Genomic DNA, 18,416 nt, shown 5'->3' with positions numbered 1-18,416 from the left:
CTTTGACCCTTTGATTTGTACTTTTCTTTACAATTTGATTTTTTTTTTTACCCTGTACATGTATTCTTTTAAAAATAGAAAACAAAAGGTATTTTAAATAATCAATTTCCATGTCCTTGGGCCATGGCTTCTATTTCCAGTTCCCTGTTAAGCAGATCATGTCTTCATTTCCCACTTGTCCCAAGAGCTTTCTTTTTTCTACATCTTTCCTTTTCAGCAGCCATTACACACAATAGAGGAAATACGGTTGAGTTTTGTCTAAGTTATAGCAGGCCCGGAAGGGACACGGTGAGCAAGCTGGGCTTTGTCTTACATAATTCTTTGTTGTGCTACCATAACACATTTAAACTCCAGGCAACACACCAAGATACACTTATGCAAAAAGGACGAGATCAGGAGGTTTGAAGTGGATTGCCTGGGGTGGAGACGTGCCCAACATCTGCCTCCCTGACCATGATCCGACCATTACTAATTGTTTGTTCTGTTTGTTTACTTTTTCAGCCCTGGAGACCAGAAAGTAGTTTTCTCATACCAAAATTACAGTTGTGAGATATGCACGCTTATTTACTTTCTTATCAGGAAATATTTGACCAGTCTTTACTAGAGAAAGATTAAGAATTACTAGAACTTGTAATGTACAGCATAAGGAATATAGTCAATAATATCGTGATAACTATATGTATGGTGCCTGGTGGGTACTGGAAACATCGGGGGAACATTTTGTTTTTTGCTTTTAATTTCAGAGAGGAAAGGAGAGGTAGAAAGAGACAGAAACATCAATGATGAGAGAGAATCATTGATAGGCTGCCTCCTGCACACCCCCAACAGGGGACTGACCCTGAAACGTGGGCATGTGCCCTGACTGGGAATCAAACCGTGATCTCCTGGTTCATAGGTCAATGCTCAACCGCTGAGCCACACTGGCTGGGCTCAGGGGAACATTTTGTAAAATACAGCCACTATGCTGTACACCTGAAACTAATATAAAATTATACTGAAGCAAAACGGGGACCCTATGAAATATGGGAGCATGGGGTGCTTCACTGTAATTGAAAAATAAAAATTACCAATACTAAAAATAAAAATAAATAAAACAACAAAAAAGAATTTACTAGATCTTACAAAACTAAGGCTTTATGAAATAATATCTGAACACCTTGAACCTATACAATATTTACAGCCACACAGAGAGGCAAGTACCGGCTAGCCCTCAGAACTGGCCAAGGTGAAAATCAAGCAGCACTGGACTGCAGGACCATCGGCATCTTATTCTGAAGAGTCCCAGCTGCACCTCAGAGTTGCAGCAGAGGATGGCTGGCCATGCCATTCCACAGCACTAACATCTGCTACAAGCACTGGATGGCATATTTAAATGAAAATAAAATGAGTATTTAATTTCATGTTTAGAAGTATTTTGTAACCCCCCTGGAAAAGTTCAGGCTCCTTGGACCATTGCAAAGCCAGGGCCAGCAGTCCCTGCCAGAGAAGAAACTAGCGTCAACTGCTTCTGAGAAGTCAGGAATGGTATGAAATGGCACCAGGGTGTGTTGCTGTCACTTTTGTGATTTGACTTTTAGAAATTAATCAAGAGTTGACCTCCTTAACTAGGTCCTGAACAGTGTTATAGTTTTAAGATTTCTTGAAATCCTGCCCTGCTGATTAAGTGAAGGCAAAGCCTAAGTACTTCCTCCATCATCTCTGACCCACTCCAGCGACGGAAAGCCATCTGCCTGAGCCCAGAACAAGTCGCTGCTCTGTGCAATGAACAGCCACTCCTCCCACCATTCCTGCGTTCCATCCAAACACTGATGTCGGCCTCAGTCTGCAAGCGACTGAGGAAATGGGCAGTTTCTGTTGCAGCTGTGGGAAACCCTAAACATCTGCAACCCACTTTAGAGTTTTCAAAGCATTTTCCTTCATATATCGTGCTCCTTCTCATACACAACCACAAGTTAGAGGGCAATTAAATGTAGTGTGTGTTTTTATGTATTCAATCTGTACCACCACCCCTCAGCCTGTTAAATAAAGCTGAAATGTCATTGGTGAATGTTTATTGGAGAATTGTGGGAACATTTTTATGTCTTCTTAGAAACAATCAATTCAAATTAAAAACCATTTCCAGCCTTCTAAGATGAGAGTTTGACTTCAGATGTTTCAAAATTTGCCCAAACCAGTACCTACATTGTTTTGTACTATTCAATCCAATGAAACAGTGATTTATTGAGCACTTCTTGGCTGTTCTAGGAGGATCTTATGGGGGTCTGTGGAGAACAAAGACAGGCAGGAGACGGGATAGGGGGTGAGGGACCCTATGAAATATGGGAGCGTGGGGTGCCAATGGAGCACCGGGAGGGGTGCTAACCCCATCTGGGAGAAGAAAGTGTCTCCTTTGGCTTTACAATCAATAGCCATCACATCTTCACAGTATGTTAAGGGAAACATGCTGTTTGGATTATGGAAAGTGGTGTGAAAGCATCCTGTTCGAGGAAAGCAAATGAAAACATGCATATTTCCCTCTTGGCTTTGCCCTTGTTCATCATATTTTCTTCCAAGTCCCTCCCTTATCTCCTCATGGGCTCTGACTCCTCATGAGCTGCACAGGATGCTGGCTCTAAATAGATGGCTGGGAAAGGGCCTGAAAATGCCTGTGTCATGCCAGGTCGTGGGAGGCAGTGGTGAAGGAAAAGGCACCCGTAAAACAGCCAAGGCCAGGGATAGGCAAGCCCAAAGGGCCCAAACCTTGATATTGCTCAGACCACTCAGCTGAGATGTTGCTTTGGGGATCCTCTACTTGCCACCTCTCCACCCCAAGGCCAAAGAGACGCTTGTGTTCGATGATAATTTCTGTTCAGTTGTCACCTCTATTAAACTGCATGTGTAGTTCAAGAATTTTCTTTATCTCCAGTGTCTGCCATCATGCTTGGCTCAGAGTATCTCTCAAAAAACCTTTGTTTCTATTTTTTAAATTAAAAAAATGCTGGAAATTCTCAAATTAAAGTAAAAGATACTGTTAATCCCACTGCTTTTTAAAAATATTATATAGACATGTAAAAGTTCCCCTTTCATATCCTTCCTTTTTCTTTTGCTAAAACACATAGATCAATACATATAGTAAATGCTGGTTGAATGAATTAATAAATGAGTGAATCAATAAATCTAAAAAGTTGAAGAGACTGAGAGAGAAAAAATGCCAGAAGTTAAGCCAACAATCAAAAGGATCATCCCCATCTCAAGATGCTTAACTTCATCACATCTGCAAAGTCCCTTTGCCATGTTTCTGGGCATTAGGAGGTAGACTTCTCTGGAGCCCATTATTCTGTCTGCCACAGAGCGAGGGGGGCAGAGAGACAGAAGATCTAAGTGCTTAATGGTCCAGACTGTTCTTTTAAAGAGCACCTTGACCTCATACACTTTCCTTCTCTGGATCTTAGTTTCTTTACTGGTAAACTGGGGAAATTCATTCAACAAGTGTATTATTAGCCACACACATGCTAAACTTAAGGAATCATATTTAATAAAATGGTAATATACAAATTAACTGTAACGCCATCACAAAAGATTGCAGCGCCCATAGCCACAAGATGGAGGTGCCCAGTCCTCTCAGCCCTGCCAGAGTCCCCCAGTCCCGGAGGGGGGGGGGGGGCGGGCAGCCGCTGAGAGTGGGCAGTGTGAGCGGCCTGGAGGAATGCTTGCTTCGTTGCTGTGGTACAAGGCAAGCGTTCCACCCCGGATGCGGAGGGCCTCTGTGCAGCGGGGGCGCGGAACGGTTTTGGGGGGGGGGTACCGTTCCACGGCCGGGCGTGGAATGCTTGCATTGTGGAGACTCTTACAGCAGGGAAGAGGAAGTCCCACCCCCACAGAATCAGCCAGAATTAGCCGTTGGTCCGACAGCTCTCAGTGGCCTGACAGCCAGGACTCTTATTCACCTGCATCTCTGACTGTGACAGCAGGGAGGTGGGACTACGTCTAAAGAGCAACCGAAAGAAGCCAGTGTTATTGACAGAAAATGTCTGAAGACCAATGTGAGTCTGATCTTTCAAGATCAGGCAGGCAGGCAGAGGCAGTTAGGGGTGATCTGGCAGGCAGGCAGAGAGGTTAGGGGCAATCAGGCAGTCAGGCAGGTGAATGGTTAGGAGCCAGCGGTCCCAGATTGTGAGAGGGGTGTTCGACCGGGGATATAAGTAATATAAGTAAAATATATTACTAAATGTTGCGTGGTGTGTGAGGAGACCAATGTGTCCTGAGCAGAGCAATGTTGGGGGAAAAGAGGCTGGGATGAAGAATGCAGATCATTTGGGTCCTATAGGTTTGGGGAAGGACTTGTTTTTTCTCCCAGTGACATGGAAAGCCAGAGGAATGACTATGATTTGACATGCCTTTTAATGAGTTCCTCTGGCTGCTGATTGAGAGAATAGACTGAAGGGGACAAGGATGGAAGCAGGGAGATGTGTTAATACCTTATTCTCTTGACCTTCATCTTTTTGTACACCTTGTTCAACTACAAATCCAGGCTTCCTTCATGCAGTTCCCCCTCTTATGAGCACCTTGCTCCTCTTTCCAATTCAAAATTCCAGCTCAGTACTCATCTCAGAGTTGTAAGGGCATCTGAGGAGCTCATTATCCTTTGCCCCCATTTTTGGATGTGGAAACTGGGGCTCAGACCCTGTCCAAAGTCACTCAAATAGTAGGTAGTAGAGCCAGGACTGTCTCTAACGTGTGAATTGAAGGAAATAAAAAGATCTTCTTGATACAAAGATGTTTTCCCTGAAATTCTGTTTGCTAAATGCAGTCTCCCCCATTAAATTGTGATCTCAAAGAGCGTGGAGACCTTATTCAGCTTTGTGTACTTAGCTCTTAGCATGGTGTCCGGCACATGACAGGCACTAAGTATTTGCTAGATGAGTAGATAATAGAAAGGAAAGCCCTGGAGAGTCTGTGTTTATGTGTTGGTAACATCACATCTCCCTACTCCACCCCACCCCACCACTTCCTGGTGTTAAATGTCAGACAATGGAAAGGTCTAGGACTCTATGAGAGCAAAACTGAGTGTTCTAGGAAGTGATACCTTACTTCGTTGTTGTTGTTAATCCTCACCCGAGGATATTTTCCCATTGATTTTAGGAGATAGTGGGAGGGAGGGGGAGAGACAGAAAGAGAGAAACATGGATGTGAGAGAGACATATCGAATGGTTGCCTCCTGCACATGCCCCAACCAGGGCCAGGGATTGAGCCTGTAATCACGGTACATGTCCTTGACTGGAATCAAACCCGGTGCCCTTCAGTCCACGGGCCGGCACTCTATCCACTGAGCCAAACCTGCTAGGGTGATACCTTATTTTTTAACAACAACAAAATGTGGCACCAGGATTGGAGTGGGATCTTCCTAACACAGTAGCCATCAGAGCAAGAGAGCCCCTTCTTTTCCTTCCCTCCTTGGTTGCCAAGGGTAACCGAGATAAAATAAGTTCTAAAGGGATGTTATTATTTAAGAAGAAACCCCAGTCCCATTTCCTGTGACCTTCTGTGCCCTAGGCATGTGGGCCTTGTTCTTACTGAGGTGAAACTAGCAGTGACAATATAACTGACAAGTGTAGCCAGGGCTGGTGTGGGAGCTGTGCCTGTGACTGGGAGAGAGGCCCTGAAATGTACATGCTTGCTCTGTCTGTGGACTTGTGGACTCATACTGTTACCTAATTGCCAATATTTTAAAACTTGGGGGACTTTACAGTATCATGTCTGTGCTCTAGAATGACAGCTATCCTGTTATATTTTAACAACTTTACAAAAAATCTTCCTTGCTAAACTCAGCTTCTCCATGGTGAAATCCATGTCTTTATCCTCTGGATCCTCAGTACCTTAGCTGTCCAGGTTAATAGTAGGTGTGGGAAGGGAGGAAGAAGGATGGTAGTGAGGAAGGAAGGAAGGGAAGGAGGAGGGAGGGAGAGAAGAATGCTGGCTTTCCAATTCCATTTGTCTCTGAGATTTCAGAGTGGGAACTAGGCAACTAGAGCCAAGAAAAGAAGGTGAGACATATGGTGACATATAAAAAGAAGTATATGTGGTACCTGTAGTGACACAAGATTACCTTCTAGTCTTTAGTTTTATGCAGTAAGCATGTATTAAATATTTTACATGAGTGAATTGTATGAATGAATAAAAAAGTATTGGCACCTTTGCCTAACAACCTTTACATGGTTCTCCCATCTCCTCCAGTTCTTACTCTGCCTCCAGGCTCTCTCCTCTGGTACTAGCTCCCAAACACCCCCTATAAAGCATACGATAATACTAGAAAACTCATCAATCTACCTTTGTCTTATTATCAAATGACTTTCTCACTAACTGCTCTCTTCAGGTCAGTCACAGTTCAGGTTCAACTTCTCCAATACTCGGTTAGCGAGACACAGTCTGAGTCTTCCACAGATTGACAATGTTACAAGTAAAGCATCACTGAGGTCCCAGCAGGACCATCTGTCACAAGGGGAGGATGTTTCACCTGTCAGCCTTGTAGGTGTTACGTCCAAAGTACTGGAAGATCCTTGGGTTAAAAATGGGACACCTGCAGGAGCATACACTTACAGAATTCAGGGCGGGAACCTTGATAATCAGTTGGTCCAACCCCTCCCATTTTTTTTAGATAAAAAGCAGGCTGAGAAGTTAAAAAACTTCCCAGTGTCACCATGCTAGTTATGGCAGAATTGGGATTGGGAATTGAGTTGTGTTCTTTTCAGTAACCTGCTCCCTCCTGGAATGCAGTCTCTTCTCCCCTGTCTTGCTTCCCATTGTCTCAACCCTCCTAATGGAAGCTGATCCTCGTAGATGCAAAACTGGTACGGATGTTTTTATTTTTTAATGATTGAATCCTCACGTGAGGATATGTACTTATTGATTTTTGGAGAGTGGAAGGAAGAGAGAGAGAGAGAAAGAGAGAGAGAGAGAGAGAGAGAGCGAGAGAGGTGAGGAACATTGATCAGGTGCCTCCCATACGTGCCCCCACCTGGGATCAAACCCACAACCTAGGTATGTGCCCTGACTGGGAATAGAACCTGCAACCCTTTGGTGTGTGGGATGTTGCTCCAATCAACTGAACCATCCAGTCAGGGCTGGACAAATCCTTAAAGGGAGATGCTGGCAAACAGAAAACTTGATGATAAACAGGGAGATGATGCAAGAGAAAGGGCTGAATCCAGAAATAAATCATATCTTCACATAGTGTTTACAAAAATTGTGTTTTGAATAATTTCCATAGAAATTATTTTACCCACCACAGGAATGCTGCTCCCTCCCACAGGGATTTGACCAAACAGAAAGAGAAGCAGAATGAAGGAAAAGCAGTAATTTAGATTTATATATAAAACATTAGTTGGAACCTAAGTAATAACCCTCGACTAATCAGAATATTTTATGCATTCTGCTTTTTAGTGGAAAGAGCAAACCACAAGAAAGCAAGCATATATCAGAGATTTAGAAAATGTTTCCAGGGATTATTTTAGGCTTTAAATTTTTCCCCCAATTCCCTGCACTGTCTATCTTTAAAATATCTCACCGCACACCTCCCTCTTTCCCCTCACATGTGTTCATCTGTTCATTTAATCAACCTGCCAATATTTATCGAGCTTTCCTCTGATGTCAAGTACTCTTTTGGTCAGAGATGAAAATGTGGTCTTGCCTTCAAGTTTAATGCCTGGTTAGAAAGTTATCCTAAGACTACTCAGATTTTTGTCACTTTTTTCACAGTTATATTTCTAGTTCTGTACTAAATATTTCCATCTGGCCTTCCAGATCCACTGTCTACCATTTTTGCCTCCTGTTTTCTGGGGAACAGTGGGGGAATGGTGGGGGGTAAGGGGGAAGGACTGACCTTTATGGTTCCGATAAACAAGTTCCTTTGCCCTGAGGTTCAGTGAATGGAGAAATCAAAAGATCAGAAGATCAGAGTGTGGGAAGAGAGAAGCAGGGCTGCTGCCTCCCCCGCCCCCCAGCACACACCTCATTCCCCACACCTGCCAAGTTGGGGGCGGGGGACAGTGGCTATATTCCTCTCCTAAAGACCCCAGAACCTATTGGATAACCCTCTCCTGGAACTCTCATGGATTAGCAGCTGTCATACAAATCATTGTGATTGCCAATTACACAATAATGAGTACGTTTCTGAGAAAAAACAGAAAGCAACACAGTTGGAATGAAGGAACTGCTACCTAAAGTAGCCAGAGAGAATGAAAATAGGTCAAAACGCTCTTCCTACTTACCCTCTGAAAAGAGATCTGTGGAAAGCCACTTCATGTTCACAGTTGGGTGAGAGAAGTTTCATATTCTCTGTCTTTCATACACCTAACCCTGCCATGACAAGATGACAAGGAGGGGCAATTTTACTTGGTTGAGAGCAGCTGCGTGGTGCACAGTCTTGAGAACATGTTGTGACCCATTCTCAGTATTTGTATCTCGGTATCTGCCATGGAGAAACTGAAGCTGTCTTACTTTGGGCACATCATGAGAAAGCAGGGTTCTCTGGGAAAGACAGTAATACTGGGGACAACAGAAAGCAGCAGGAAAAGAGGAAGACTAAATGCGAGGTGGACTGACTCTATAAAAGAAGCCACAGGCATGAGTCTATAGGATATTGTGGACATCACTCATTCATAGGGTCACCAGGGGTCGGAGCTGACTCAAATGCATGTAACACACACACACACACACACACACACACACACACCTGACATGGACAAGAGTTCAGGTGACATGCTTTGCAATATGGATTCTGACTGTAATATCTATCTTTGCATCTCTAAATGAATCTAATTTGGAACCAAACGGAAAATAGTTCCTAGAACCACAAGAGTTACAATGTATGTCATCTAACCCTCCTATTTTTTACTCTTTTCACAAAAAGTACATACAGGTTAAATGATTCACAGAGATCAGTAATGGGTCCAGCACAGTGATTTTTCAACCTTTTTCATCTCATGGCACACATAAACTTATTACTAAATTCTGCAGCACACCAAAAAACATATTATATTTTTTTGCCAGCTTGGCAAAAAAAAAAAAAAAATAGGTACAATTTTGATTCATTCACAGCAGATGGATTTTTTATTTTATTTTATTTGACAATCTAAGGGAAGAGAGGTCAGTGCCCCTGACTAGTCAGGCATTGCATGTTTTAAAAATTCTTGTGGCACACCAGTGTGCACTAGCAGCACACCAGTTGAAAATTGCTGGTCCAGCAAACAAATTGTCGCTGAGTTCATGCTCAGTTCTACTTATTGAAGACAAAAAGCAAAGAAAAACAGAGCTGATTACAACAGCCAGTGGGTTTTAGAAAGTCCAAGGGAATCTAACTGGTGGAGATGGGATTTGACTGAGACAGTGAGCTTAATACCCTCCCTGTTTTCAGAGAGATCAAGATATCTTCTGATTTATTTATTATTTATTTATTTATTTATTTATTTTTAGCAAGATCAAGATCTAAGCAGTAGGTCATGGCTAGGATCCCAGCATTACACCTGACAGACAGTGTGTGGGAAGGGACTAAACGTAGCTTGATTACATAGACGAAACAGAAAAGAGCTGAGCTAAAAGACACTGCCGGAAGCTCTGGGGACACCTTGCTATATTTTTTTTTGTAAAAAACCCCCGAAGTGGGAAGCCTGTTCATCCCAGTTGGGAAGTGGCTGTGAACAAAGGGCGGCGATTTAAATATAGAGTGAGTGTAAAGATAACACACAGATCCTGTCTTTAGGGTCACACCATCTGGAAAGCTATGGCATGCAGAGACAACACAGTAAAATGCTCTTTCTAAACATTAATTTGCTAATTTCCAAGCTCCACTTCCTCCATGGAACACATGTCTTAACACTGAAGGTGAACAGTGGGCCTAGGGGATATTGAAATTAGTCTCTTACCTTTCTCCAAAAGTATTCTTTCCATCCCAGATCCACAAGTTATTAAGGGAGCAACTCTCCATCTTCTTGGAAGACTTGTACTCTGACAACCTGACAAAAAGTATCGAGAGAAAACATTCCATGTGAACAGGGATTCTAGGGCCTGGAACGTCCCATGTAATCCATCCCCGTCATGGTTCTGCACCCTACGGACTCTAGAAGGAATGGAGTCAGTTCTCTGAAGATCAACACAGGCAAGTTATCCACCCAGGTCTGCTCTGACGCTCCCCACCCTCCCCACCATCTCCCAACCCCAGTCAAAATGACCATCATTGCAGAGTAAGACAGAGTCCCTAAGGTAAGAAGTTAAATCTGGAAAAAACTATGGCCTTGGCCCTTGATTTTAAGGAAAAGGTATTCTGAGAAAATTTCTCGTTTGCTATCCATATCACCCAGTTTCTCCCTTAATTTTGCTAGCTGATACCTTCCAGGAAAAAAAAAAAAGTCATAGTATTGTAATGCCTCCCTTAAAACCCCTAAGTAGCTTTCCCAAAGACCAAGTCAGTCTCTGATGATTATCCTCAGACAGAGAAAGGGCTATAATTTGCACTTCCTCCACAACAACCAGGGAAAGAGCGTCTTTCAATGTTGGGGGTGGAGAGATGAGAGCATCAGTCCTTTAGTAATTAGCCCTTTTGTTGCTTTGGGGGTTAAGCCTTTCCCCTGGACCAGCTCTAGCTGTAACTACTCAGCTTCACAGAGCTGTCACTGAAAGTAGGGTGCTCATCTGGCATGGCTTGTGTGACTCAGTGGTTGAGCGCCGACCCATGAACCAGGAGGTCATGATTCAATTCCTGGTCAGGGCACATGCCCAGGTTGCGGCTCGATCCCCAGTGTGGGGAGTACAGAAGGCAGCCAATCAATGATTCTCTCTCATCATTGATGTTTTTTCTCTCTCTCTCTTCCTTCCTCTGTGAAATCAATAAAAATGTATTTTAAAAAACAAAGCAGGACACTTGTCTGAAAATTAAAGTTCTTCCTATTCCTGCTCTAATTCCTTGGTGATTTTTTGTCAAGATACTTGATATCTTTGGACCAGCCTTGTCAGCTATAAAATGAGGGGTGGAATTAGAATTAAGACAAAGGCGAGAAAGAACAAATCTCCAAATCATGATCATGGTTTCTTGTACACCAGTAGTTTAATGACTCTTGGAAGTTATCTCACTCAAGGGCAGACTCTGCCTCACTTTAAGTCCTTATAATGAATCAAGTATAAGACAGTAAGACCAGGGAACGATAGTTGTACCCAAAATTATGAAAAGAAGGGTTTGCTTTCATTGTGGAATCTATTCCACTATTTTAAAAACATATTCAATATAAGTTAAAGGTCAGAGGGGAATGGACTGTGCCTTAAGTAAGTTTTGAACACAGATGCCATCTAGTCTCTGCATTCTGCAAAATTCTTCTTTAAGTGAATAAATGTGTAGGATAACTCTCCATTACCTTGATCAGCATCTAATACCAACCTGACACTTAGAATTAAATTAGAGAAACAAAATTGGATACTTTAAGTCTTGAGGGCTGATTATACTATTGGAGCTGGGAGTGGATTTAAACTCTTTCCTTATCCCATTTAAATCTAACTAGATATAAACTCTCCATTACTGAGGAACAGAGGTGTGTCTGCAGAGGTGGAGGTTCCCCTTGATGTTCTTGGACAAGGAAACCTAATCCTTTCTTCTGACACACATGGTTGCAATAGAAAGTGTTCCCCAACTGCCAGTCTGGTTTTAATCTATTGTTTCAAGCAGGACAGGATTTGCAGGGAATGTGAAGAAAAGGGCAAAATTACCAGAACTTACTATAAAATAAAAGTGTTGATGAGAAATCAAATTTTAAACAAGTGTTCAAAATTGTAAGCATGAGTCTATTATATAGCCATACAGTGCATACATGTATGACTATTAAGAGTTTTTAATTGTGAGTCTATCTAAAGTCTGCTTCCAATACAACATTTGTATCTCATTTGACGAAAATTCTTTGGCTTACCAAAGGATAGCAATGGTAAAATATTGCAATAAATACAATGGTGCTTCATTTAAACAATACTCTTGCACAATGAGATATTTCATAAGTGAACTTCCCATGTAACCAAACTAACTCTGCATTATATAAATTTTAAGAATGTTAACCGCTTTGTACGGAAACATTTCAAAAGTGTATTATATACTTTTTCTTTAAAAGATGCACCCAACAACATATCTTTTCCTGAAGGTTCAGGATTAGCATTTAAAATCCTTAAAATATGCTGAATATACTGTACTTCTTAGAACAAGATGGTGAGCTTATTTGATGGTGAGCTTTTTGGTGATACTTTCCCCAACACCAAAAGGTTTCAGAATGCTGCTGTAAAAAACGACAAAAGCAGACAAAACTAGCTTGCTTTTAATGGATCTAGTGTCTTTTCTGCTGTCAGCTGTCCCTTCTGGCATGTTAAAAGCCTATCAACCTCTGAAAATTAATCATGTACTTGGTCAAAATAAAATTTAGATTTAAAAGATAAGCCTACTGTATGTAAGGCACTCTACTACATGCTGGGGGAAATGTAAAAAAAATACAAAATATAATCCTGTCCAAGGAGCAATCTTGCTGGCGGAGGGACACTCAAGTCATCAGGTCACCACTATGGTGGGAAACACAACTTACTACCTCTAAGTGTGAAAATAATGTACCTAAAAAAATACAGGTATTGAAATGATTACACGTGTGTTCTGTTACACCTTCTTCAATGGGAGTATGTCTCACATGGAAATATCAGTCATGTCTTAGCAGATAAAAGACGAAAATTGCTGCATGAGGAAACAGAGTAGGCAGGCCCTTCCTCAGCTATCTGCTGTAACCCTCATCTTATTTTTAGGCTTTATTTTACAATCCAGATGGCGTAGGATGTCATAAATCTAATCTTACTAATTCCTAAGATCACTGAAACTAATTAATAACATCTGTTAAAAAAAAAAAAAACACACAACACCCTGTATTTTAATTCTTTGCTGGGTATGTGAGTACAAAACATTTAGACATTTTATAAAACTGCATATATACAAGGGATACTGTAGTGTATATCGTTTTAAAGATCATCACTTCCACTGGCCATATCTCTTTCCTGGGTTTCAGTATTACTACATTTGGGGGTTTTTAAAGTATCTTTTGGTTACTCTGACTTTTATTCCACAAACGCTACCTGGTTTCTCAGACCTTCTTTGGTTTCCGTGACCATCTGTCTCCTAGTTCAGACCTCTCTTCTGAGATCCAGACAGACCTATCTATCTAACGGGCCTCGCATTTGGGAAGATAGGCACCTCAAATTTGACAGAGACAAAGCCAGTTTTGTTGAAGAACGAGACTTAATTTTCTTCGATTCTCCCACCTCCCCCTCGTCATCCCTACCATTCCTTCCCCGCTTATATTACACCAATTATGCTTGAACTTCACCAGTGCTTTGTACCACTCTTATGAGATTTTAATGGATGGCTTTAATTTATAAATGTTGGTTTAACCTGTTAGATTCCACTTCCTTTAAGAGTATGGGCAACCTTATTCCATTTATCTCCTACTTCTCCCTCTGGAAATAAGGTCATTTTTAGTATTTGTTCAATGGACACATACAACAAAAACAGAAAGGAATTCTGACGAAATCTCTGCGTTCTATTTTTACTGATATCGGTCTTCTATGTCTGGGAGCAGTGGGGTGCATCAGCAGAAGCAGGAACACTGCGCTAACTCTCCTCAGAATTGAACTCAAAACAGGAAAATGCTTCTACCAGGTCTCACCTTCTCCTTGGACGGGTCTCGGTCCCGCCCTGACCACCCCTCCTCCCCGATCTTGGTGTGGGCTTCTGTGACAGCCCAAGCACTGCATCGGGTATGTGTCTGCTCCCCATAGGCCGCACACTTCTCGAAAGAAAGATGCGTGTCTTTCTTGGTCCCTTCAGTGCTGTGTCTGCAGCCCGGGTGGAATGAGGCTACACAGGTCTCAACAGAGGACTCGCTGCTCATAGGACTGCGAGGCCCCATTCCCACAGAAACTTCTTTAAAGCTGCCTCTGGGGGGCTAGGGTCCCCAAAGCAACTTCCTAGCCTTCCTTCCGGAGCCTCTCCCTCCAGGAAGCCAGTGCAAAGATGAGGTCTCCAAGGGAAACACTGAAGCTCAGCCCCGCCCCGTCCCCGTCCCCACCTGCTCTGCAAAGACCGGTCTGTCCACCGCAGGGGCCCAGCGACCCGCCCCCGAAGGCAAGAGCGCAGGCGCAGCAAGCAGGAGCGCAGCGAACAGCCATTGGCTCTCCGAGCAGATGTCACTCAAGAAAGCTCCGCCCTCCTCAACATGGCGCTGCGCTCAATGCGGAAGACGCGTGGGTGCTGGGGCTTCATCCGGGCACTTCATAAAGCACCCCAAGCTGCTCCTGCTCCCCAGGTAACCAAAGCTGGCCCTTCTCCCGCTCGTTTTCCATCCTCCTACGTTCTTCTCGCCTCCCCTTCCTTCTTCCCTCCTTTTGCTTCTCCCTCCTCCCGCCTCCACCCCCGTTTCCTCTGGAGAGTACCCGGCCGCTTCCCTTCTAAAGTCGTCTCCCTTAAGACTGCCCTTCTACCTGGAGCGTGGTGACGTTGCAGGGATGCGTGATGACGTCACGCGCCCGGGTGGGAGGGGCGTACCGCCGCCCGCGCACTGGGACGGCCCACCTTCCGGTATCTTGGCGGTCTTACGGTCCTTTACTAACCGCCAGCCTGGGGCCCAGGAGAAATTAGGGAAGTCTGGTTAGTGATGGGGAGGTTTCCGTTGGCGCGGCGCTGCGCGGCGCTGGAGCGAATGTCGGTGCGTTTCCCGGTGTTTCCTCTCCTTCACGCCAAAGGAGATTTGCCCAAGTGCGTGGTCCTGTCCTGGGCCAGGCAGCCCTGCTGTGGCCATTCATTACTCTGTCGTGGAGAGCAGGACATGGCCTTCAGCCTGTCCGTCAGTATTGGGAATTTTACCCTCATGGCAAAAGAAAAAATAATAATAATGTGTGTGTGTGTGTGTATGTATGTGTGTGTGTTTCATTCACTCAGACATTTACTGAACGTCTTCCCAGTCTAATCTCACTGGGAGGCTCATGCCATACATCTCTTGGGAGCTCTCGTGGGAACTCGGAAGAAACTTCAGGTTCTGGGGCGCCGGGGCGATTTCCTGGCGCATTGGCTGTGCTGCTGCGCAGGGGAGAGGCTGTGCGGGGTCGGCGGTGTTTGGAAAGAGCACTGCACGGGAAGCTAGGAAACCAGAGGTCAAGGGGGGTGTCAGCCACTTGCTAGTGGGGTGACATGACAAGTCACCAGGAATCTCGCAGGGTTTATTCTCTTTAGGAACATGGGTGGAGGAGGCTTGGACCGATTGCCCCATTTATGTTCTTTCAAGCTTGGGGAAATCTATGGCTTCATGATTATGAATCCAAAGTACAGCAATGAGATTAATTACGAAAACCAAGATTTAAGTTCAACTTGTTTTTCCAATCGCCCCATAAATCTGTTAATTTTCGGCCCTTAAGTTTTCTTCATGGATAGGAGCCTAATAAGATTCTTGTGAGGATGAAGGATATTATATCAGAAAGCTCATCATCAACCAAACAGCTATTTAAATGTTACTTTAAATCTCAGGCAGCAATGTTAGGGAAGGATTGATTAAAAATTAGGTAAATCCAATACTCCCCTCTTGTAAACTCTAGGGCCTGATTCTGTAGAACCAGAATTGGTTGATTACTATATTTATAGCTAATCGTAGCCTGTTAAAAGCTATGGCATCAAAGTAACTAAGCCTTAGACCCCAACTTCCTCTCATTCCAAACAAGAGCTAAGGATGTCACGAGAGATAGAGACTCAGAGAGAAAAAGAAAAAGAAACTACAGCCCACTAACAATTGCCCAGGGAAGTTAAGGGGACTAAATCATTATAAATGCTAAAGAAAAAAATTCCTTAAGCATCTATTGTTTCAGTGGCGTTTACCAAATCGATTATCTTGAAGTTAATCAACTGTTAATCTAGATTGTTTCAAGATGTAGAATTCCCAGAACAGAATAGTGTTTCCAAACCTTTGGTTTAGCTTTGATTAGAATAAGAATTAAATGTGACAGCATCTTTTAAAATCATAAATCTACATATAATTTTCAGTCATTAAGAATGATGGTTTGAAGGACTTTGAAAAAGACCAATTGAAAAAAGATACAAAATTGCATTAACAGTGTAATTATAATATCATGTTTGTAAATAAATATTTATATAAATATATGCACAGAAGAGAAAGAAAGACTGGAAGGAAACAACCATTCTTGTTTTTGTTTTGCCAGGTTTTCCTAAGTAGTGGATTAAAAATGATGTAAGCTCTGGCTGGTGTTGCTCAATGGTGAGAATGTTGGCCCGTAAACTGAAGTTTCTTCAGTTCAATTCCCGGTCAAGGGCACATACCTGGGTTGCAGGTTCGATCTCTGGCCCAGGTCGAGGTGAGAGTAGGAGGCAACCAATGGATGTGTCCCTCCCTCCTTCCTATTCTCCCTCACTCCAGCTCTCTAAAAATCAGTGGAAAAAATATCCTCAGATGAGGATGAACAAAACAAAAAAAAGTGATTTAAGTTTTCTTCTTTAAGCTTTTCATATTTTTCATATGTTCTAAATTGAAGATATATCACTTTTAGACCCAGAATAAGATTTTAAAGTGTAAATCTCCGTATAAACGCATAGTCATTAATATCATCTGTGATATTTTAGGTCTCAGAGAGATACTTGTCCCACAGTGCTGTTATTAAAATGGCCTTAGAAAAGGACTACTAAAAATTTATGGCCACTTTTCCTGTGTGTATCTTCTTTTTCTCTTGAAAAGCTTCCTTTGAAGTCAAAGAGATTTTGTGAACAGATGCAGAAATATGTGAAGGAAGAATTGGATTCTTAAACCAGATGCATTAGACATTTTTATGATATCTCATAACCTTTGTAGAAAACAAAAATTATTTTGCAAGAGAGAGTAGTATAATAGAAAGAAATGTATATTTATCACATGGATGATCCTATCTGAAACGAAGAAACAGCTAAATTGCTTATGAATAGTTTGGGCTGCACAGCTACTCCCTGAGGTGAGAAGCAAAAGTGGTGGAGCTATAGCTCCTTTGTTAGAAACCATGACTCATAAAGTATTGTGATTCCTCGGCAGTTTTGTTTTCTTAAAAAAGCAAAACCTTGGGTAATAAACTTGCCATTGGGGACCTTTAATTATCTCAGAGGCAGGCTTTTGCGCCTCAAGGCTAGATGCAGAGTCAAGTTTAAAATAAAAAGGAGGGGGGAAACAGAAATAACCGAGCATCAAGCAATAGTCATTTTGCGATGCCTACAACTTATACGAAAGCGGTTTATTTTGCCAGGTGTTGCCTGACAGAAAACTGTTGAAGTCTGACAGGATGGGAGTAGTCCCAGAGTCAGAATGGGGGTCTGACATGTTATGTTTAAATGCTGCTGGCATTAGGTAAATAAAAGCCTGTCATCGTTAGTCAAACACTGACTCCGTACTTTCTCAAACACTGACTTAGATTTTATTGCGCAAAGAATGCAATATTGATAGTTACTGGAGTTTTGCGTGAATATTTATAATTAGTTGAAATATAGAATGGCCTCATTTTATCACCCTTGAACAACACACTTTGCTATTAACTGTCCCAACCTGGGTTTGGCCCATACTGTATTAATATACTGTGCCTACAGCTAATGGCCACCAAGTGTAGCCATTAGGTGAAGGAATTATGCCTGCAAAAACAATAGGCAATGTATTAGGTTTTTTGATCTTGTATTTCTTTCTTACAGTAAGGCTTTTTAAAAATTGCTCTGTTTAAGTAAAAGTATTTTAAAATAATTTTAGATTTACAAAGTTGCAAAATTTGTACAGAGTATTCCTATATACCACTCACCAAGGTTCCTCTTACATAATCACAATCCAGTGATCAAAGCCAGGAAATTAACTTGGTGTAATACTAGCAGTTTTTCCATTAGCCTCTTCTTGGTCCAGGATCAAATCCAGGATCCCGTACATGTTGCATTTAGTTGTCATGTCTCCTTCAATCTATGGCACTTCTGAAGTCTTTCATGACCGTGGCACTTTTCAAGAGAATTGGTTGATTATTTTGTAGAACGTCTCTCAGTTTGTGTTTGATATTAGACTGGGTTATGGATTTTGGCAAGAATACCACAGAATCCCTGGCCAGTGTGGCTCAATTGGTTGAGCATTGTCCCATGCTTGGAGAGGTTGCTGGTTTGATTTCCGGTTGTGGGCTCAACTCCTGCTAACAGGCATGTGGGAGGCAACCAGTGGTTCTCTTTCTCATCGATGTTTCTGGCTTCCTCTCCCTTCCTCTCTCTCTCTCTCTCTCTCTCTCTCTCTCTCTCTCTCTCTCTCTCTCTCTCTCAAGAATCAATGAAAACATCATTTTTTTTAAAAAAAAGAACACCACAGAAGAGATATTGTTCAGAACAA

The 18,416-nt window shown here is 42.5% G+C and overlaps 2 protein-coding genes across 6 annotated transcripts in view; one reads left to right on the top strand and one right to left on the bottom strand.

Annotated features, from left to right (window-relative positions):
* The window catches only part of HAO2 (hydroxyacid oxidase 2), a 155,675-nt gene extending 141,427 nt beyond the window's left edge, over positions 1-14,248 (bottom strand). For 2 of the 3 annotated variants that reach the window (XM_036342859.1, XM_036342862.1), the window contains exons 1-3: positions 14,112-14,248; positions 9,900-9,989; positions 8,247-8,334 (exon numbers count right to left, since the gene is read on the bottom strand). The gene's annotated coding sequence lies outside the window, so the exon portion shown is untranslated. The remainder of the gene's footprint in view (positions 1-8,246; positions 8,335-9,899; positions 9,990-14,111) is intronic. The other variant, XM_036342860.1, reaches the window with a different exon arrangement.
* Positions 14,246-18,416, top strand: part of WARS2 (tryptophanyl tRNA synthetase 2, mitochondrial) — a 66,344-nt gene continuing 62,173 nt past the window's right edge. Inside the window, exon 1 of one of the 3 annotated variants that reach the window (XM_036342856.1) lies at positions 14,246-14,348. In XM_036342856.1, the coding sequence (XP_036198749.1) occupies positions 14,259-14,348 (90 nt within the window). In that variant the 5' untranslated portion in view covers positions 14,246-14,258. Of the gene's footprint in view, positions 14,349-14,569; positions 14,748-18,416 lie in introns of those variants that run through there. The other 2 variants (XM_036342858.1, XM_036342857.1) reach the window with 2 other exon arrangements.

This window comes from Myotis myotis, unplaced genomic scaffold (genome assembly GCF_014108235.1).
Source record: "Myotis myotis isolate mMyoMyo1 unplaced genomic scaffold, mMyoMyo1.p scaffold_m19_p_18, whole genome shotgun sequence".
Classification (NCBI taxonomy): Eukaryota; Metazoa; Chordata; class Mammalia; order Chiroptera; family Vespertilionidae; genus Myotis; species Myotis myotis.
The sequence above is the reverse complement of the archived record's forward strand: the minus strand, read 5'-3'. Positions and strand labels throughout refer to the sequence as shown.